The following is a 22,436-nucleotide window of genomic DNA, read 5'->3' as shown; positions in this document are numbered from 1 at the left end:
GAGGCAGAGGGAGAAGCAGGCCCCCACTGAGCAGGGAGCCTGACACGGGGCTCGATCCCAGGCCCCCGAGAGCATGACCTGAGCCGGAGGCAGATAATTAACTGACTGAGCCACCCAGGTGCCCCTTGACTATCCAGTTCTAAAAACTACTTTTTTTCATACAGAGTGTTGAAAAATCAGAACTGTTGCTAGCTCCATTGGTTTCTTGCTCTTTCCATCTAAAGCAGGGCTTCTCAGCCTTGGCACGATTGACATTTGGGCCAGATTATTTGTCGTGGGGCCTGTCCTGTGCGTTGTAGGCTATTGAGTGTCCTCCCTGGCTGCCACCATTGAATGCCAGGGTAGAGTACGCTACAGAACCTGTGAGAGTAAAAATGTCTCCAGACATCGTCAGATATCCCCTGAGGGGCAAGGTCCCTCCCAGATGAGAGCCACCAGTAGACGCATGACAGGCACCAGGTAGAGGTGAGGTCTTCAGCAACCTAGGCCTGAGTCGGGACTCCCCTCAAGGTGTGGGACCTTGAGGAAGAGCCTTTGGTGGTCTCTTGCAATGCAGACCCCAGGGACAGGGATTGAAAGATGCTCTATAATCAATTGCCTAAGTGCCCCCAAAAGAATGTTCCACTTGATCTTTTTTTTTTTTTTCCTTTTGTCTGATTGGTATCTTTATTCAACTTCCCTGTCCTAATGAAAAAAAGGTATTTCTATCGTGCCACTCAAAGGATGGTCTGGAGTGGTATGTTCTCTGGAACCCTCGTTCTAAGGGACGGTGACTAGATAGTATGTAAGAAAGGATCCTAGGGCAAAAAAAGTTTGGGAAGTATTGGTTTAAATAAAGGTAACCTGTTTTCTTTATTTTGCAGGGTTTTTGAAAGCTTTTAATATCAGTGGTAAATTATGGCTCTCCAAAAGGAGCTAGAGTGGGCCTCTGTCAAAATTTTCTGAACATGAAATTCCTTCATGAAGCATTTTCTAGAGAAAGAATGTTCTATGGGATGTATTTGGGAAGCATTGTTCTAAAGGCATTTGGAAGGGGCTGGTTCTGCGGGCCAGAGTGCTGGTGAGGCGCAGGTGGTGGGGTAAGTACGACGCTGACATAATGCATGGAGAGTGTCATGATCTGGTCTCCGCACACACCAGAATGGCCGTCCATGACGGTTATTAGAATAGCGAAAGACTCATATTCTGGGTGGTAAATGGCTATCCTGAGCCTCTTGAGTGCTGCCCACTCCCACCTCCACCCTCCACCACCCTCCACCTGGCCCTTTGCCCAGCACCCCTCAGACCTCTCCTCTCCCCGGAACTACAAGGTTCATGCCTGGGTCAGCAGGGGCCCCTCCGTAGGACCTTGCTCCAGTGTTACGGGCTGTGTCTTTTCTGGTTGGTTGGTGACCACGGTGCACAAGTGGTTAACATTCTGCACATCATCCTGGGCTTGAGGGAGGCCGTCGGGGAAAGTAAATGGAAAAGGAGTCTAAAACTTTTAGTCGGAAATATCCTCACCCTCGGATTGTCCAGGCTTCTGTATACCGGGCTCCTGTTTGCCGGCTAGCGTGAGAGACTTCAAATACTCCCGTTGCCGTAAGATAGTGATAGTGGACTGTTGGACATAACTGCTCTCTGAAGACCCAGACAGATGCTGAGCTTTACACTGTGTGTTAAAAGTTGGTGGAACAGAGTTTTGCGGTTCGAAGAAAGAAGACTCTTCCCACAGTCTCTTTCCTTGTCTAGCAGATGGAAGTCTCTGGGGGATCGAGTCATTTGATTGGGTGTGACCAGGGGCCCGTCCATGGGGAGGCGTGTCTCTTGTAAGGGGTCTGCGGAGAGGGGTGACGGCCAGCCTCAGCCCGTCCACTTCTGTTACACTCATATTGGCGTGACTTTGGATGTGAGCACGGTGCCGGGCAGAGCAGTCTCCATAAAGAAGAGCAGTAGACGCAGCTGCCAGGAGAACCCCAGTCACCAGCTGAATGAAATTGAAAACATGCACAGCGTTCGTTACAGACAAGGAGGAAGGCTGGTCTGTTCGTGGAAATCTGAAATGGGTACTTCCGATGGTATTCATGTTGCTCAGCCTGTTAGTTCCCAGAAACTGATTAATAGGAAATTTTAATATCTGTTTCTATGTTTATTAATTATAAAAGAAACTACCAAGGTATTCTTTCAGGAGCTTAGATGGGGAAAATTTGAATATATGTCCAAACCTATAAGAAGCTTGGTTTTTATCAGATAATAATGTGGAACGAGACGGGTTGAACTTCAGCTGCTGACGGGAGAAACATAAGCTGATTAACTTGCTTGAAATATTTGTGAGTTTTTCAGTTGTGATCGTGGGTAATAAATAATGATTGAATAACCCTAATTGAAAGTTGACCTAAATTATAAACTAGTTATTTATTTTTACCTACACAATAGTATTGAGCAAGTGAACAATCTGCGGGAGATACAAGCACTGAGGCGCCTGAATCCACACCCTCACATTCTTACGTTGCATGAAGTGGTTTTGTAAGTATATTTGGGGCTTTACAAATTATCTCAATTTGATAAGAACGATTAAATCTCTTTTTAAGAAAGAAAACCGTGATTAGACGTTTAAAATATTTGCTTTGTGGCTCAGGGAGTAGTAATTTTCATTTTATCTTAAGTCACACGTGTATTTACTTGGACAAATGCGTAACTGATTCCTGCTGTGGAAGTGCCTTCATTTAGGCGCCCCCGTATCACAAGAGCCTACAGAATTCAAACGGCGCCTCCCGTAGCTCGGGAGGCCTCCCTGGAGACAGTGGCCTGGGCGGGCGAGGCCTCCAGTGGGGGTGGCGGCCTCCTGGGAGAGGACTGGTGTCACCTGGCCGGGGCTGCCCCTGCCGTATCCCCGCCAGCTGGTGTGCCTGCACCGTCTCGGGCCGGGAGACCTGCTGCCTTCCTGTGGTTGATGTAATCCAGGGGACTTTTCATTTCTCTTCTAATTCTAGAATAGCCTACCTAAGGCTTACCTGCCGATCAAGAAGGCAGAGCACAGCTCGTCCCCAGGTGCCGGCAGTTCTGACCTCTGAGCCAGGAACTCGGACCCAGCGTCCTGGGACCGGCCTTTCTGTGGGCCCGAGAAGGCGCACGCCGGGTGAAGCCTCTCTCAGGCTCTCCAGGCTGCTTTAAACCCAGCCAGGTCTCTGACGGTTCAAGTGCGGCAGGGTTTAATCAGAGGACGGAGCCGTCTTAAACTCGGGGTGGAATGTCTTGTCCCAGCTGTGTGGCCTCCCGGCCTGCGGTGCCCTGAGCGGTCAGTGCGGCCGGGGCCGGAGACTGCCTGCGCGACCCGTTCTCCCCCCGCCCGGGGCGTGCCAGCTCGGCCAGCGGCCTCTGTCCCCACGCTGGGCGAGGCCTGGGCACCACATGGGCGTGGTGTGACCCGTCTTTCTCCCTTTTCCCCTGACCGCTTTGTGGATTTTGTTCCCCCATTATAATTTGCAGTCACGGAGCATGAATTAAATTCTTTTTCCCCTGTGTTGCTTAGCCAACTCCTCAACCTCATTTCTCCTTCCTGCTCGTAGTTAATTTTATATTTTCAAGACATGTCTCATTAAAAAGAGGGGAAGTGTTTAGAATTTTTGCTTCAAGTTAAGGTTTTACTATTATTTTAAGTGAATTTTACCTGAAGTGCTGATTGAAAATCACAACTTCTGTTTCAGTCAGGACACTTCAGCCTTTGACGCGGGAGTGCTTTATGTCCACCAGAAATGTTTACAGATGAATTAAATATTTGATTATATTTTCTGATTACGACAAGAAAAAAACATTTTGACAAACCTGCTTTCTTCTTCAGTGACAGAAAATCTGGTTCTCTTGCACTAATATGTGAACTTATGGACATGAATATTTATGAGCTAATACGAGGTACGTAGAATAATTTGCGAGCTAATCTAAGATCTTCTCTTAAACCTTGTAGTTCACACATACTTTGTTTTCGTTCTCAAAATCATTAGCCACCAGAGTGCAGTAGTTACATATAAATATACGGTACTGAGCTACTTCACGCTTGGGAGATACTTTTCTGGCATTCTCGTCTACTCCAAACGGGGGAGGGCTGCCAGTGAGGAAAGTAAAGCCGTCTGCCTTCAGGCTGGCTGGTGAGGCGGGTGAGGGTGGCCCCCAACCACAGAGCCGGCTCAGGCCTTCCTCTCCGCGGGTCCCTGCAGGGGGCGCTCTCCGGGTCCGCCTGCTGTTAACATTCTGTTCTGGCCTCAAAAGAAGGCAAGGCTTGCCCCCAGGCATAATCCCTCTGAAGAGAAACGACCTCCTTCTATGTGGGTCCTCACAAAGTCTCTCCGGGGTTACAGGGTGCTCACTTACTTTCTGCTGAACAATAAAGCACACGCGCCTGAGCCGGCCTCTGTCGGGGCTGGTTCTGGAGGCTGAGAGGCCACCTGAAGAAACTAGAGAAAAGGAGGCAGATGGTTGGCCCACATTTAGCAAATATCCCTGGGGGTCTGACTGCACAGTTGTGTTAGACGTCAGGACGAATGAGCCTCATAGATGTTACTGGGAAATGGCACTGGACGTGTGGTATTTTACAGATCACGTTGTGCCTATTGGACAGATGAAAACAGATCAGCTGCTCCGTGGTCTGTGAGTGACTGACTAGCTATGGCTTGGAATAGAATTTTAGTGACAGAAGCATAGATGATTTAAAAACTGCTGTATTATCTGAAACAACTCAGGCCAAACCGAAGATGGTGTGCTATGTAGAATTTTTAAGACCAAGAAGCTATTCTTGTGAGGAAGAACACACTGATGCTGCAGATGCACGTGAAGAGCTCAAATAAAATTGTTATGACGTGGGAAAGTGGGAAAAAGCTTTGTTATCAAAGTAGTATTTTTTACATGTGATTTGAAATGTGTGCTTCAGTAAATTACTAATAAAATCAGTAGCGTAGATAGGCAAGTTTTCCACATCTGTAGACGTTGATGAAAAACTTTTGGATCTAAAAACTTCAGGATCTTTTTTAGAAAATAGGAGATTGCCTTATATCTGGGAATAAATGGTATTTATGTTACAGACCTTGTGCATTTTATTCATAGGTAAGCCCATCACTCAGGGATCTGTTTGTGTTTTAAGTCCAATTCTAACAAAGTTAGTAATCAGGTTTCTTGGTTTAAAACCTACTAAGAATAGAGCTGTTGGTTAGAAGGAGCATCTAGAACGTGGCCCATCAGCAGTAACAGAAAGTGACAGGTGACAGTCCCACGGTGGGCGAGGAAACTGAAAATATAAAACATGACGACACCAGCAACGCCACCGCAGACGAGAGCAGGCTGGGCAGGCGGCCCCCGGGGGGGCTAGAGAACGCGCAACCGCGTGGTGGATGGTGGGCAGCACGCCATGTCAGTAACGTGCCGGAAAAAGTAGGAAACTGAAGAAAGAAAATGTTTTGAAGAGATTCCCACTTATAGTGATGGCAATAAAGAAGAGTTTCACATTCAAGGAGTAAACCTTATTGATCTGGAAATTTCACTTTTTAAGCATCTGTTCCAAACAGTCTGGATAAATGAGGTGTTCTTCCGTGATTACATGTTCTCATACATTCTGTCTGACACAAATTGTTCCCTTTAATCCTGTCTGTACGTCTGTCCATCAGAGTGTCAGGACAGGGTCCCAAATACAATCAAGAGAAACAACCATCAAATCTTATTACTTCATTGATCTTTTTTTTTTTTTTTACCAATGAGCCAACATTTTGCTTTTTCATGAACCTACATAATCACTTTCTTTAATAGTGGGGCTCTTGGTGTGAGATGTGTCTTATATTAGAATTATGTTGTTGCTTCCGAGAGTGTGAAATTTCAAAACTTAAGAGGAGGAGATCGTTTCTAGCAAGTTTCTATGTGTTTAGACATTTGAGAAATCTTTGTTTAGAAATAAATATCTTTGGGCGCCTGGGTGGCTCAGTTGGTTAAGCGACTGCCTTCGGCTCAGGTCATGATCCCAGGGTCCCAGGATCGAGTCCTGCATCCCTCTGACCCTACCCCCTCTTGTGCGCGCTCTCTCTCTCACTCTCTCAAATAAATTAAAAAAAAAAAAAAGAAATATCTTTAATTTCCAGTAGTAGGGGAATTGTATATTTGGAGAAATCGAATCCATTTCTTTCAGAATTTGTCTACAGAGAGAAATTGTAGAAAATGGAATCTTACGGGGAGCCCGGGTGGCTCAGTTGGTTGAGCATCTGACTCTTGATCTCTGCTCAGGGTCGTGACTTTGAGCCTCTGTTGGGCTCCACGCTGGGTGTGCCGCCTACTTTAAAAAAAAAAAGAATGTTATATTGTAGGTCAACAGACATTCGCTCATCACATAAATGCTGAGTGTCTTCCATAGGCCAGTGCTGTGCTCAGTGCACAGAGTCTAAGATGCTGTCAGGGGTACCCTAGTTTTAAGATGTTAAAAGATGGGGAAAATGGCAGGCATTCACTGGAAGATACTAAATATTGCAATATTGCATCATGATTTCAGAGACGTTAAAATGTGAGGAAAAAAATCTGCCTGAGAATTGATGAAATACAGTGATCACTGTAACAGCCAACAGTTCATGAATGCTGACCACCTGTCAGGTGCTCTTCTTAGCCCTTTGTAGGAATTAACTCATTTTACCTTCACAACAGCCATTCGGGCAGACACTGTGACTATCCCCATTTTAAAGATGGAGAAATGGAGGCAGAGAGAGGTGAGTAACTTGTCCAAGGTTGTGTACCTAGTAAATGGTGGACATGGGGTTTGGACTTGGACAGCCTCTTCCAGAGCGTGTGTTCTTAACCATCACACGTACAGCCTCTTGACAACCCGCGGTGCCGGGCATCCTCCTCCTCCTCCTCCTCATCATCATCATCATCTCCGTTTTACAGATGAGGAAATCGAGGCTTCAAGGATTAAGTGAGAACCCAAGGTTATAACTTTAATTTATTAAAGTTATTAATAAATAGTTGAGCCAGTCTGCAGTCTGACTGGAACATTAACCATCCCGCTCTACCGTTACCCTGGGTCCCCACTGCCGGCCCCCTGCTCACTGCCTCCAGTGAAGAGGCACCTGCTAATTATCTGTTCGTGTTGATGACGACACTGACTTACTGAAAACTGAATCAATCACTAAAGCTTCTCCTACTAGAATGACAGTTCATTTCACTCAAATGACTACTCTCAGATGATTAGAATATTGACGAGCCCTGTCAGATATCGAGCCAATTAATAGCGTGAGAGGATGACCACACAGTTTATTGAGCTGTCTACTTTATGCACATTGATGTGCAAGATCTGGTGAAGGTAGAGAAACAGAATAGAAGATGTTTTTTTTTTTTTTAAGATTTTATTTACCTACTTGAGAGAGAGCAAGCATGAGTGGGGGGAGGGACAGAGGGAGAGGGAGAAGCAGACTCCCCGCTGAGCAAGGAGCCCGATGCGGGGCTCGATCCCAGGATTCTGGGATCATGACCTGAGCTGAAGGCAGACGCTTAACCGACTGAGCCACCCAGGTGCCCCCGAAGATGCGTTTTTTGATAAAGAGTGTAGAGTCTGTTGAAGAGAGAAACTATATGAAAGTCACAATCATTAGAGGAAATGAATTGCTTGGGGCAATTTTCTCTTTGTCCAGTAGGTGTAGATGAGGCAGAGATGATTGTGAGCTTCACCTGGAGGAGTGGCAGATGTAGGCAAATGCGGGAGAGGATGTCTCGTTCACTGCTACCTGCCAAGCTCTGCTCTGGAGGTGGGCACAGTGGGGACAGACATGGTCTCACCCACGTGGGCTCACACTCTGAGGAAGAGAGAGACGCTGAACAAGTAAAGAAATCAAGAAAGAGTTCGAGACAGGGATAAGTGTTACGAGTGAATAAAACAGGTCATATGTCCGAGTGATGGGGACGGAGTATTTCAGACAGACAGCTAGTGCAAAGGTCCTGAGGCCACCATGAGGTTAAGAGGCCAGTGTGGCTGGAGCACGAGGAAGAGAGTTACAGGCAATGAGGTAGGTAGGGGCCAGTGGGGCGGGTAGGGCCAGGTTATGCCAAGAATTCAGGTTATTCTAAGTTCAACAGGAAGCACTAGTGGATTTTAAAGCAGGGGAGAAGCATCTTTCGATTGGTGTAGACCAGTGTTTCTAAAACTATAGTGGAAGACAGTTTTTTGTTCATTTTTCCCCTAATCTGTTGTGGACCAAAACTTTTGTAAAATACATAAAAATTAGATACTGGAAAAACGATGATGTGCTTGGATGTCCCAGCAATGTTGAATTGCCATAAAAGCTCCCGGTTGCTCTTAGTTTTGTCATCTCTTAAACCAGTAACAAACAGCCCCTGGACCAGTATCAGTTCATGGACTATGCTTTTTAGAAGGATGTTTCTGTTTAAAGAATGTTTAAAGAGTGAATGGGCCATAGGTGGACGTATTGGTCATCTCTTCCAACTGCAGACAACAGCATCTAATCTCGCCAGTTTAACCCCAAGGGGTAAATGGATATGGACGGCTTCACAGAGTCGCTGGGAGACGCTGGAGAGACGCTCTGGATGTGGCATCCAGGAAGCAGCTTCCGAAAACGGTTCTGCAGGATGGAGCTGTCAGGGAGGCTCCTGCCTCTGCAGTCAGGAAGCCGCCTTCACCACCATCTGCGCTCACACTGGATGCTCTCCCTTCTCTCGTCTGCCCCCGTAACTCGGGCCTGAATCCTCTTCCCCGAGTGGTCTGATTTAGGCAGAACCCAATCACATCTGGAGCTCCCAGCTACAAGCAACCCGAAGAGCATTGCTCTGGGCTTTCACACTTAGCCTGCGAGATCGGGGTTGGGATGGGTCTGCGCTGTGAGCCGTGAGGGCAAGAATGGGGGTGGGGAGACCAACAAAGAGGTGGCGAGGGTGTCTTGCCCGCCACTCACTTGGGAAGAACCTTCATGGAGGGAGTGAGAAGCTGTCACGCCTGGGCACCAGCCACACCACTAGCGGCCCTGGGTGGTTTATTTGAAACATTTCGAAACATTTCGAAACAGCGATCGATGTCTTTGTTTTCCTTATGCGGTAGGTCTCTGTGCCATTCAGACAGGGTGTGAACGATGTAGCCTTTTTGTTGCTGGAATTTTCTTCCAAGCCCACGCCGCCATCCTGTTAGTTTTGACGCTGTTGCTTCTGGAAGTGTGGCTACAGTTTGGCTGTGTGGCCGCAGCACAGAGCGCCCTTGTCCTGCGTGTTCGAGGACGGCAGTTCTGGGTCAGGCCCGTGAGCCTTGGTCCTTGTCTGTGAAATGGGAATGATCCTAGCGTCTAACTCTTCGGGGGGTTGTGGGGGGCCAGTAAAGTAATGCGCGCCATGTTTCGACCAGCGGCCCCTTGCACAGTCTTCAGTACACGCAGATTGCTGTCCTCCTCCTCGTTAGTATTATGTTCACCTTGCTTAGTGCGCGTGCTCTGCAGGACCATCTGGGCTTCCCGTCCTGTGTGCTCGCCTCCGTGGTAGAGGTGAGGAAGTGGAATTTCACAGAAGTCCCAGCACTTGCTGAGGATGAACCGGTTTCATAGAGCGGAGCTGGAGGACCTGTCCTTGAGCTTTGCCATGGTTGAAAGGGAGGGGTGCGGGGGGGATGGCTCAGGCTCCAGCTGAGGCTGACATCCTGCCTTCCCCACGCCCCCCCACAGGGCGGGGTCTCTAACCTCAGATCGGTGTGCCATAATGCGGACTTCTCCTTTGGAAGGTGCTGTGGCAAGTGTGTGCATGCCTGGTGCCGTGGGCACGGCCTCTGGGCCACGGTGTGTGTGGTAGACCATTTATTTGCCTGTGCCATGCTGGACCCCAGCATGCCCCTCCAAGCCTGAGCGGGACAGCATGGCACAGGCCTGCAGATGGGGTCTTTTGTGGGAAGGGGTGTGTGTGAGGTACTCTGTTACAGTGCAGACTACCCTGGTGGCCACATTCCTTCAGTTAGTCCCAGCAACAAATGCCGCAGTTTATCATTGTGTTCCTGGAAATATTTTTTACATTATGGGTATTGTATATGACATTGTGTAGAGTCTTCTAAACGAGGATATTTGGTTAAAAAATTCGCTTGCAAAAATTAACTTGGTCGGGAGGCGCTGTTCACGGTCTGTTGGTGTTTAGGAAGACTCACACAGGAGCTTACGAGTGGTTTATTAATTCTCCTATTTGTTTCAAGATGTTTGAGAACAAGAATCTGTTAGGAACCAGATAGAGTCTCGGGCCTGGAAAGTTAGGATCTTGTTTTTGAAAAACCGTTGTAGAGAATGGGTAGGCAACCCCGTCTTGGTCAAGGGTGTGGACTCCGCGATTATTCAGACCAAGGTCCCACACAGTTCACACTGCACCTCGCTCCCTCAGGAGCCCCCTCATGAAGGCAGAGATTCTCACGGAGGGGCACAGGGGTGGGGGAAGCCACGTCCTTACCTGCAGGGCTATGAATGGGTGTGTGTGGGGGGAACAAAAAGGAAAGGAAGGGTCAGCACCCAAAGAGGCTCATTCACTGGGGACTGAGGGCAGCCGAGAAATGCAGATTCCTGGCCCATATATTTGGTTTTGTGACTCATTAGGTCTGGGTTTGGAACTGGGAATTGCCATTTTATTTTTTTATTTTTATTTTTTTAAAAGATTTTATTTGAGAGAGAGAGAGAGAGGGCGAGAGCACACACGCACGAGCAGAGGGAGAGGGACAAGTAGACAATCCTGAGATCATGACCTGAGCCTAAATCAAGAATCAGAGGCTTACCCGACTGAGCCACCCAGGCGCTCCATGGGAATTGCCATTTTAAAGCATCCCTAGGTGATGATGATGATTAGGTGGGTTAGACTTTCCCTAAAAGAGTCCACCTTCCTGAGTGCAAGTTCAGATGACTGTCCTGACCAGTTTATGCTGTGAGGTCTGGGTGGCTGGGACGGGTGCTCCTAGAACGGCCTGAGCACAGCCATGAAACAGGAGAGCTTTGGAGGCATGTGCAGATGATCACCACAGGTGAATGTGGCTGGAGCATTCAGTAAACAGGGATGTGGTGGGCGTGGTTCTCAGAGTGAAGGTCTAGGCCTGGCAGCCGCACCTGGGAACTTATTCCTAAGGCAGACCTGCTGGACCCCAAATGCCTAGGGGCAGGGGGGAGGGGGGCATCCTGTGTCTTCACGAGCCCCCAGGGGATTCAGCTGCCCCTGGAGCCTGAGAGCCCCTGGTTGGGAGGAAGGGGTTCCCGAGTGCCGGGCTAATTCAGTGGGCAGTGAGACCCCATCACAGGACAAGAACCAGATTTCAGGAAGCTTCATCCAACGGCACATGTGATGGAGAAATTTTGCTTTCTTTTCATCTTTATACAGATAGGAATTCAATATAAAGTTACAGAATTACTCAAGTTAGGGAAAGATGACTAAGTCTTCATTTAATTCTTTTAAATTCTAGAAAGTGGGTGATAAATTATTTGAAACAATAAAAAGATTACAGTATTATGAAAAAGCTAATTGTACTTAGACATTTTGTAATTTAAATTACTTTCTATTAACAGAAAACATTCTTGGGGCGCCTGGGTGGCTTAGTCGTTAAGCGTCTGTCTTCCGCTCAGGTCATGATCCCAGGGGTCCTGGGATCGAGCCCCGCATCGGGCTCCCTGCTCCGCGGGAAGCCTGCTTCTTCCTCTCCCGCTCCCCCTGCTTGTGTTCCCTCTCTCGCTGTCTCTCCCTCTGTCAGATAAATAAATAAGATCTTTAAAAAAACAAAACAAAACATTCTTGTCTAGTGAGAGAAAAAGAATAAATTTATTTGTCAACAGAAATTGCAAACTTAGGAGCAAAAATGTCAAATAGGATATGCGCTTACAGAGGGGAAAGTGGTTTTCTGGATTGTTAGGAGAGAATGGTTGTTTTTCAGATTTAGAACTTAATAAAAACGCACACCTTTGGAAGTTAAAATCAAGTAAAATGTGACATCTTCTGAAACAAGGATAACCGTGATGCTGGAGTGTGGTGTTAAGAGTTGTAGGACGTAAGACCCCACAGGCGGCCAGGCCTGGTGAGCCGGTGTGCGAGAGCGGACGGAAGCCAAACGATGGCTGCTTCCCCTCGGAGGAGAGTGGGCTGTGAAATGCAAAGCAATCCTGGGTCTTCTTCCATTACAAACACACTTCGGTGGAACTGTGATCCCTCCCCCTTTAAAATGGAAATCTCCAGGGGCACCTGGGTGACTCAGTCGGTGGAGCATGGACTCTTGGTTTCGGCTCAGGTCATGATCTCAGGGTCGTGTGAGGTGAAGTCTGCTTGAACCTGTCCCTCCTCCCCACTTGCGCTCAAGCATGCTCGCTCTCTCTCTGTCTCAAATAAATAAAATCTAAAAAAAAAAACCAGACTGGAAGCTGAGGAAAACCCTGGATTTTCAAGTGACTCCTGACACTTCATAATCAACAGTTCGAAAGGGCGTGTTCTGGAAGGCCTGCGCTGGTGTGTGTTTGGGGGGGGGGGGCTCGAGTGGGGTTTATCAGACCAAACTACTCTGGTGCTTATTACTTAGTACTACTGTCGTGATCAGAATGCGTGCATGGGGGATTTTACATGAAATCATGCCAGTGTGTAGAATTTTAAATGATGTATTTAGTATGTACAATCCAAATTTCCTGAAATTACTAAAGGTTGTTTTTTAGATTTTCACACATCATTAAATAAAATTGTTGGATTCTATTTATGTTTTCAAAAAATGGGATATGTATCATTGGTAAGCATATTTGGCAATTTCCTTGATCGCACAGGGAGAAGACACCCATTGTCAGAAAAAAAGATTATGCACTACATGTACCAGTTATGTAAATCCCTTGATCACATGCACAGGTACGCTCTTGGAGACTTGGCATCTCTCCAATTGGTAAAACGTGTTCACATTCATTAAAAATTCAATGTAAAAGAATTTGAATGAGGCACAAATTAATTCTATCCTTCCTTTTATATTGAATGCAGAAATGGAATATTTCACAGAGATGTAAAGCCAGAAAATATATTAATAAAGGTAAGAACTTCTATATAAAAATAAATGGTATCAAAGAAAGGTAGAATGGGAAACCTTTTTACTAGATAGGCTTTCAATCCCAGATAGTTGGGCACCATGTTTGTTATGCTGTTGTTGTTTTCTCCCAGTTGGAAAAAGTGGTTTATTTAATAAGCGCCATCAACACAACTGTACATCTGGAAGGAAATTATCTTAGGCACTCTTCTCTTACTATAGGCAAAAATCAACCCCAGGGGCGCCGGGCTGCCTCAGTCAGTGGAGCGTGTGACTTCAGGGTCATGAATTCAAGCCCCATGTTGGGTGTAGACACTACTTAAAAAAAAAATAATAGGGGGGCACCTGGGTGGCTCAGTTGGTTAAGCGACTGCCTTCAGCTCAGGTCATGATCCTGGAGTCCCGGGATCGAGTCCCGCATCGGGCTCCCTGCTCGGCAGGGAGTCTGCTTCTCCCTCTGACCCTCCCCCCTCTCATGCTCTCTCTCTCTCATTCTCTCTCTCAAATAAATAACTAAAATCTTTAAAAAAAAAAAAAATAATAGGTAAATAAACTCCATTCATATTATCCCTCCAAACACTGTGCATGTGAAAGTAGAAGAGTCAGGATTTGCGCTCAGGTCTGTCCCAGTCCGTAGCCACGTCAACTATACGTACTTGAAGTCTGCAGCCCGGTAAGTTTGGGAATATGTGTACACACACGAAGCCGTTGTCACAGCCAAGCAAGCAGAGCTCTGGCCCCGGGAAGGTTCCTCGTGCTCCTTGGTCGTCCCTCCTGTCCGTTGTCCCCAGACAAAGACTGACTTTCTGTCATTATATATTAGTTTGCACTTTCTGGAATGTTCTCTAAATGGCATCTATAGTATGTGCTCTTTCTTGGTCTGGATTTTTCCCTCAGCGTCATCATTCTGACGTGTGTCCACATTGTAGTGTGAGTACCACACCTTTTGAAGTTGTCCCACGGTTCTTAGCTGTTCTTCTGTGTTTTTGCCATTATTTGTTCTCTCTGCACTTCAGTTTGGAAGTTTCTGTTGGAGCATCTTCCAGCTCACTGATTCTTTCTTTGACTGTTTAGCCTGTGGATGAACTTATCAAAGTCATTTTTATTTCTGTTGCAGTGGTTTTTATTTCTAGTGCTTCCTTTGGATTCTTTCTTAGAGTTTCCATCTCTCTGCTTGCATTTCCCATCTGAACTTTCCCTGAACTTTCCCGTCATCTACTTTTTCCACTAGAGCCCTTAACAGATCACTCACAGTGATTTTAAATTCCCTGACTGGTAATTCCAAAATTCTTAAATCTGTGCCGCATCTGAAACTGGTTCTGCTGCTTGCTTTGTCTCTCAGACTGTTTTTCTTGCCTTTTAACACACCTTCCAATTTTGTGGGAGGTCCGACATGATGCACTGGGTAATGGGATCAGGTGAAAGGCCGTTGGAATGAAGTTTCTCGATAACCTGGCTGGGAAACATGCTGTGTTGAACGTTTGCTGTAGGTGTAGGTCCCAGAGGCTCCAAATTTATTGACAGCCTGTATGTTATTACCTGAATGTGAGGGGTAAACAAAATTGAAGAGGTATCCCAAAGCGTGTCTCCCCGGTCTGTCTGATTTGCTCCAAAGAACCCATGGCTCCAGAGAGCCGGCGCCCCCACCCCCCAGTGGAGAACACAGTTGCCAGCAGAGCTGGACTGCTGGGAAGTTAGAGACAAACGAACCACTGTGGTGTTTGTTTAATGCATTTGTAGACTCATGCTGTGACTTAAAATTTTCCAAAACCTGTAGACATTTGGAAATACTTGTAAAACATAGCCAGAATATTTGTAAACGTATCCCACTGAATAGAAACACCACTTTGTTATCGGTTGGAGGCACTTGCGGGTGCTTATGAAGTAATTTGTATTTTATAAGCTAGTTTCGATGCTAGTCATTTTCCCGTTGGTGCATAACTATTTGAAGTGGTCTGTATTGTAACAGCTGCTTGATGAGATGTCATTTGTCCCTGCAGCAGGATGTCCTGAAGTTAGGGGACTTTGGATCCTGCCGGAGTGTCTATTCCAGGCAGCCCTACACAGAGTACATTTCTACCCGCTGGTACCGCGCCCCAGAGTGTCTCCTCACCGACGGCTTCTACACCTACAAAATGGACCTGTGGAGCGCGGGCTGTGTGTTCTACGAGATCGCCAGGTAGAGCTGGGGCCCGCCTGGGAATGGAAGGCCCGTAGCTGCAAGGAGGACCACACCCGGGGGGTTGTCGGAAAACCCCGTGCGCATGTCCTGACGCAGGCCGCATGGCGAGGCTCGGCCTACCTGCCGCGTGGCTTCGTGCCAGGCCCTTCCTTTACCAGACGGACTTTACAGTCGTCCTGCCCGTGTGACTGTTTAACTTGACAGAAAACGTACCAGGCTTTCATTGTCCTTTTTGTCAAGTACTTTTCCTTGTTTGCTTGTCACAAAGTGCAGAATAGTATCAGTTACTTCTTTCCTACTGCCATAACTTGGCCGTAGGCCGGCAGGCCTCCCCATTTGGCTTCATCAGTGAAATGATTGATTCGTGAGTTCAGGGACAGAGTAGAAACGTGCTTATTGCCACCTTGTGGGGCCTGCCATGGGGATATGTGAGCAGCGCCCCTGCTCCTGGGACCTACCCTAAGAGAGACAGTCCATCAAGTAGGATGCTCTGGTCACAAGTGTGAGGATGGGTCACCTTGTGGCACAGCTGGATTCTAGAAAGCCCCAAGTTCTAACCTCCTCCCCGGCCTCCACACTCCCCAGCCTTTGTAGCTTCACACAGAGTGGGTGGGCCGGCATTCGCTTGCTTGGAGTGGACAATTAAGGATGAGCAGGTGAATTTAACATCTGGGTGATATGCATCATAGGCGGGGACCTGGGTCGTCTGCTTTCACCAGCTCAGCTGCCCACTTCATAAATACGGACATGCATGTCCTTCAGGACACACCTATTGGTAATCGGCTTGTTATTTTTGGAAAGCTGAGTGGCACTTTCACTGAGCTTCAAGTACCAACAGACAGTCCTTTCTGCTGCGCTAAAATCCCTACGGGTGGTAAAGGACTTCGGTGTGGAGGACGTGATGGCTGGTGGTGTCTCACCAGCGTGCGGGGCAGCCTGCGGGGGACCCGCCACACACACCCCAGCAACCCTGGCCCTCCCCCCGCCCCCCCCCCCAAGTGTCAGAGCTGCTCCCTGCCTGCCCGGGCTTTCCTCCTTTATCCCGTAGCCATGGCTGCTTTCCTATGCGGAGCTGCTGTTCTAAACTCTTCTTTGCGGCTTGTCATGTGAATTGAGTTTATTTATGTAAGCCTAAAATCTTTCATCCATGATTCCAAAACCTGTAAAAGCTCCAAAAACCAAAACTTTGTTTCTTGGACTTCATTTGTCACCAAAACCAGACCCAACCCACCCTGAATTTTTGTTGGAAAACCTCCCCTGTGACAGGAGACTTACGGAGGTGACATGTCTTGCCGCGGAGATCTCAGGGTGTACAGAGAGGAATGTGGCCATCTCTTAGGATGACACCCCCCTGTTGGGAAAGGAGAAACAGGCCTGAGCCGAAGGGGAATGGAAAGCCCGTAGCTGCAAGGAGGACCACACCCGGGGGATTGTGTCCTCGGGGTTCCGTGTGAGCTAGCCGCCCAGCAGAAGGGGACATTGGGAGGAAGAAGCTGTGGCCTGCTCTAACCACAGCGCCGTCCTGCTCTTCCAGTCTGCAGCCCCTCTTCCCTGGAGCCAACGAGCTGGACCAGATCTCAAAAATCCACGACGTCATCGGCACCCCTGCTGAGAAGACCCTCACCAAGTTCAAACAGTAAGTGCGGTGTGTGCCCAAGAGTCCCGTGTGGACTTGCCCCCTGCCAAGGCTGGTGGTGGCAGCCAGCTGAGGGGCCCAGGCTGCGCCTCTCCTACCCTTGTCAGCCCTCCGTCTGCTTGGGTCCCCGCTGCCGCTGAAGGGAGGCAATGCGGCAGCTGCTCGGGGCTGTGGTCCCCCAGGGCTCCTGCCAGGGGCGCGCTCCCTCCAGCAGCACAGGAGAGTTCAGATGGTCTTGCTGAGGGCCTGGCAGTCAGGTTTTGTCCTGCGAATATTTACCCCAGACTGAGAGACCTTAGGGCGGAGAAGGTTCCCACATACAGGCTGCGCGTGGTGAGGCGTTCGTGTGGCCGTTGCGAGCGACGCTGACACCCAGACCACGACTGGTTAGGGTTTGGTTTTGGTCGGAGAGCCAGCTGGATCTGGGGAGCTGGGGCTTCTGAGGGAGAGCCCCGTGGGGCAGCGGGTGGGCAGCTCCTGGGCCCAGGGAACGTAAGGAGAGACAACTGTTATGGATTCTTCCTTTTCCTCCTTTTAAGTTTTATCTCTTTCTTCTCAGGTAAGAACGTGCTGTTAGTCCTCTCGGGGGAAAGTCGGTTTCTTACATTGATAGCACGACAGATTTCACACACAGCCCCGCCCCACTTACTTTTTAGAGCAATTTCAGGTTCAGAGCAAAACTTAGTGGAAGGTACAGAGATTCCCCACAGACCACCTGGGGGCCTGCACAGCCCCCCCCGCCGTGACCCTCCGCACCGGGGTGGCATGTCGGTTCCCCCATGAGCCCACGCTGACACATCATCGTCACCCCGAGTCCGCAGCTCACGTGAGGGGTCCCTCTGCTGCCGTACATTCTCTGGGTTTGGACGACTGCGTAGTCACACCCCTTCTTAGAGCATAAACTGTCATCGGTGCAGGGCCCTGTAGAATCATGATGATGGCTGGCCAAGTGCTCTAAATAATGGCATGATCGTTTATTATCATTGGGCTTTTAATACAGGTCGAGAGCTATGAGTTTTGATTTTCCTTTTAAAAAGGGATCAGGAATACCTCAATTGACAGCCAGTCTGTCCTCGCAATGCCTCTCCCTCCTGCATGCAATGGTGGCCTATGATCCTGATGAGAGAATCACTGCCCACCAGGCCCTGCAGCATCCGTACTTCCAAGAACAGAGGTGGGCTCCCATGCAGCTCCGGGGGGGCGGCAGCTGGTGCCGCTGAGGCCTGGGGGGTATGAGTGGGGGCGGGTGGGTCCGGGAACAGCTCTGTCCTGAACTTGGGTGCCCCCGAGATGTCCCCCTCACTCTTTCCTGGTGTGGCCTCCCAGGAGGAGGCGGTCCGTGGCCCTCGGCAGGGCACGAGGAGGGCTCAGTGGCTGTTTTGAGGCTGATGCCGAGGCTCCGGTGGTTAAGACTCCAGGAGGGGCCTGGCGCGCAGCAGTGACGGCAGGGGGAGCTCGCTGTGGGGTTGGGGGCGCCTTGGTACCTGGCATGGGAGGAGCTGCCTGAGGGTGTCTCACCCCGCACCTCGGGGCACTCCTGCCAGGGTGAGCGTGGTGGTGAGCGTGGGGGCTGCAGGCCCGTGGCAGGCCCGTGCCCACAGTTCACGTGGGAAGGAAGAGGCAGTGAGCGCACAGGATAGGCCAGCCTGGGAACGAGGAGAGGGACATGCAGTAGTGCTGTGCACCCTCTCAGGGGACCACGCCCTCTCTCCTCCTCCCCTGCAGGGCGGCTGAGAAGCATGCTCTGGCCAGCCGCAGGAAAGCCTTCTTTCCAGAGCGCCCTGTGGCATCGGAACTTCTCAGTAACAGTTGGCACACTTCAAAGGAGGACAGAAAGGTACTGAGTGAAGTGAGGGAGCTGGAAATGGCCTTTGTAGCTGGGACTGGATGCCCTCAGGTGGCCCATGTCTCTGCGGAGGACGCCCCCCTGTGGCAGGCCAGGCGGCCCCACCGGTCAGCAAGGCCTGACCCTGTGCCCCTGAGGTCTCTGTGTGCCAGGACGCGGGGAGCCTGGCTCGATCGTTCCTGCCCTTCTGCCCCCCCAGCTTGGTGGGGACAGCAGCGTCCCGTGTGTGCAGGCCAGGCCAGGCGGGATTCTCCCACACGCAGGGGCCGGTTCCCTGTCAAAGCGCTTGGCAGCTGTCACCTCCCTGTGCCCTCCGACTGACCCTAGCAGGGGGCACAGAGAAGCTAAACCAACCTGGGTGACCCAGCGAGCCAGTGACAGGTCCCCACACGCGCAGCAGGCCCCAGTTGAGGACTCGCCTGGGCACACACTGTTTGCTTTAGAAACAACAGCTTCCCTCTGCAGTCTTTTCATCCTTGAGCGCCCCAAGTGGTCCCCGCTGCTCAGCCCCCCCCAGCTCCACGTGGGGGCTGGCACTGCACCGTGTGGTGACTGTGCCCTTCCGTCACTCATCCCAGCATCTGCTGCGTGTCACTTCGTGCTAGGAGCTGAGGTCACCGACGTATCTGCAGCCAGGCTGCTCTCTGGACTTCCAGACTGCTGTGTTCAGCCGCCTGCCTGATCGTTCCATTTGGCCAATAGGCCGAGTGGTTCAGACCCATTCTCCGGGTCTCTCCCCCCAAACCTGCTTTTCTCCCCATGCCTTCCCTTTAAGGGTAGAGGCAGCTCCCTTTCAGCTGTTCAGGCCCCAAACGGTGACACCCTCCTCCCCAGCCACCTGAGCTTCCCTCATTTTGCCTCCCAACTGCTGTCCCTGCTCAGCCTTTCCCTCCAGTGAGGCATTTGACTGCGTCACCCCTGCCGGCACCCACCACAGTCCCCTCGTGTCTGGAGGGGCCACCTGGGAGGCCTTCCCAGCTTTGTGGGCCATGAGGTCCCATCACAGCTGCCCTCTTCTCTGGTGCCATGGACGAACCGTAAACGAACAGTGGGGCTCTGTCCCAGTAAAACTTTGGACACTGTGATTCAACTGTTAAAAAATGCAGGGGTGCCCGGGTGGCTCAGTTGAGTTTCTAGCTCTTGGCTTCGGCTCAGATCGTGATCTCGGGGTCGTGGAATCAAGCCCCGCATCGGGCTCCAGGCTCGGCAGGGAGCCTCCTGGAGATTCTCTCCTTCCCCTCAAATAAATAAACAGAATCTTTAAAAAAAAAAAAAAAAAGGTAAAAAAAATTCTTAGCTCACCCGCCACACTAAAGCAACAGTGCGGGCGGATCTGGCCGACCTCTGGACTTCGAGCAGGGCCACCAGCGCCGCCATGGCCCGTGGAACGCTGCCGTGACCGTGTCAGTGGCCTCCCGGGCGTCAGGCCCGGCTACAGTCGGCTGCCCTGCAGGGGAGAACCAGGCCCCAGACTCCAGTGTGGCGGCTCTACCTCCCCCAGGGGGGACGCTCCAATGAGCAGCACGTCACCTGGGTGGCAGGGATACCGTCTGGTCACCATACGGTCACACCTCTTGGTCAAGTTCCATTAGGCGAAAGTCGTGCAAAAGAGCCTCTTGTGTTTTTCCTAATTTCTGTGAAGGGGACACCATTGTACGTTCAACTGACCTGTGTTTTGTTTCAAGAAACAGTCCCTAAAGCCAGAGGAGGAGCATCCCAAGAGACCAGGACCGGCCTACCTAATGGAACTGCCCAGACTGAAGCTTTCGGGAGGGACCAAACTGTCCTCGTACTCCAGCCCCGCGCTGCACTCCGTGTTCGGCCCGGGGGCCAACAGGAAAGTGCCGCTGCTGAGGCCCCTCAAGTGTGTTGGCGCCAACCAGAAGGTAGCCCGTCGCGCTAGCTCCCCGTAGCCCGCGGCTCTTGGCCCGGCCCAGCCCCGCTGAGCATCTGCTGTTCCCTTTAACAGACGGATGCGCAGAAGGACAGTAAGCCCAGCCTGAAGCAGTGTCGCCTGCCCACGATCGACAGGAAGGGCGGAGGCTACTGAGCAGCCCGTGCCGGCTCGCCTGCCGGGAGCATGAGACCAGGTGCGGCAGGGCCCGGCCCCGCGGATCGCCGCCGAGCCTCGGATGGAGGGCTCCGGGAAGAGGCCTGGCACCCCCGAGACCACTGCCCCGCAGGCCAGCCAGCACCCACTTGGCCTGGAGCCCCTAGCCTGCGGCGCCTGGCATCCTGAGAGCAGAGGTCCCGTATGTTCCAGTCGAATACGTTTGTAAAACCACCTCATTCTGGGCTTTTGTTTCATTTTTGTAACCTAGGAATTTGGGGCAGAGAATATTTTGTAATTTTTTTATAGGAATCAAAACAGAAATCAGAATTTATATACTGTATTATTTAGGCTTGGTTTCACCGCGAGCTTTGCGCGTCGCGCCTTCTTCAGTACGTCACCCATACTGTGTGGCGCGTCACAGCTTACAGATCTGTCGGAGTTTTATTAAAGAATAAGCTGTCAGTACAATATTTTAGTATTTTCTGAGTTAAACATGTGTCCTGACGTGCATTTCTTTATTTTAGGTCTTGTGAGCATATTTGGGGAATTTATTTTGTTGGGAAGGCTTTGGGACAGCTTAATTTTGTGGCACGCGAAAAGCCAGTAAGGACTAAACAGAGGCTCGGCCAGGGTGCTCCGTGGCCTCGGTACCCCGGGGAGCTGCAGCCGGACGAGGCTGCCAAGCATGAGGCACGTCGGAGCGCCGGGCTTCCCCGCGGCCGTCGGCCACCTCGCCTTAGCTCCGGAGGCCCAGCTTCGCCTGTGAGTAGAGATGCGGATCCTGACGGCGCTTTGCTTTGCTGCTGGCCCGCCCGCTGGGCAGACGCCAGACCCTCCTGAGCCCGTTTTTGTCTTGGGATGTAGCGTAATGACCCCTTCTTTTCCTTGCCTTCACAAACTTACAACGTTAAGAAAAAGCAAAGGGTGGCTCAGTCGGTTAAGCCGCTGCCTTCGGCTCAGGTCATTTTCCCAGGGTCCTGGGATCGAGTCCCACATTGGGCTCCTTGCTCGGCGGGGAGCCTGCTTCTCCCTCTGCCTGCCTCTCTCCCTGCTTGTGTTCTGTCTCTCTCTCTGACAAATAAGTAAAAATAAAATCTTAAAAAAGAAAAAAAAGAAAAAGCAAATTTCCCAGGTTAGTTTTTGTCTTCTTGTTCCCTCTTTTTTTTTAAGATTTTATTTATTTGACAGAGAGAGACAGAGAAAGCGAGCACAAGCAGGGGGAGTGGGAGAGGGAGAAGCAGGCTCCCCCTGAGCAGGGAGCCCGATGCGGGGCTCGATCCCAGGACCCTGAGATCATGACCTGAGCCGAAGGCAGACGCTTAACAACTGAGCCACCCAGGCGCCCCTTCTTGTTTCCCAACATCACTCGGCATCGGGGAAATCTTGTTCCCTCTTTTAAGACAAATCTGTGACATTCTTCCACATGCTCTCCAGTGGCCACCACCTCTGAGCCACCTGCCAGGCGGTGAAGCCGAACCAGGAGCCCCAGGCCGGCCCAGCTGTGGGGTGGATACAGCAGCCTCAGGAGGGGCAGGCGGGAGCCAGCATTTACAGGGGCGGGGTGCGGGTGAGTGCGAGACAGCATGGGCGTGGGCCGCGTGGGGGCCGAGGAGCCCAAGAGGGGCAGATTCAAGACCAGAAACAACGCTTCGGGAATGTTCAGAGCTGGGTGCACATGAGGAGGGGCTGGAAAGAGCTTCCTTTGAACCCATTTAA

General features: G+C 50.4%; 1 protein-coding gene across 2 annotated transcripts in view; it reads left to right on the top strand.

Annotated features, from left to right (window-relative positions):
- MOK (MOK protein kinase) overlaps positions 1 to 22,436 on the top strand; it is a 60,639-nt gene that overhangs the window by 31,684 nt on the left and 6,519 nt on the right. The window contains exons 3-12 of one of the 2 annotated variants that reach the window (XM_032405960.1): positions 2,416 to 2,505; positions 3,821 to 3,891; positions 12,756 to 12,834; positions 12,961 to 13,009; positions 15,004 to 15,182; positions 16,720 to 16,821; positions 17,822 to 17,995; positions 18,547 to 18,658; positions 20,353 to 20,553; positions 20,637 to 21,600. In XM_032405960.1, the coding sequence (XP_032261851.1) occupies positions 2,416 to 2,505; positions 3,821 to 3,891; positions 12,756 to 12,834; positions 12,961 to 13,009; positions 15,004 to 15,182; positions 16,720 to 16,821; positions 17,822 to 17,995; positions 18,547 to 18,658; positions 20,353 to 20,553; positions 20,637 to 20,717 (1,138 nt within the window). In that variant the 3' untranslated portion in view covers positions 20,718 to 21,600. Of the gene's footprint in view, positions 1 to 2,415; positions 2,506 to 3,820; positions 3,892 to 12,755; positions 12,835 to 12,960; positions 13,010 to 15,003; positions 15,183 to 16,719; positions 16,822 to 17,821; positions 17,996 to 18,546; positions 18,659 to 20,352; positions 20,554 to 20,636; positions 21,601 to 22,436 lie in introns of those variants that run through there. The other variant, XM_032405961.1, reaches the window with a different exon arrangement.

This window comes from Phoca vitulina, unplaced genomic scaffold (genome assembly GCF_004348235.1).
Source record: "Phoca vitulina isolate PV1807 unplaced genomic scaffold, GSC_HSeal_1.0 scaffold7, whole genome shotgun sequence".
NCBI classification, from domain to species: domain Eukaryota; kingdom Metazoa; phylum Chordata; class Mammalia; order Carnivora; family Phocidae; genus Phoca; species Phoca vitulina.
Note: the sequence above shows the minus strand (reverse complement) of the source record. Positions and strands in the feature narration are given on the sequence as shown.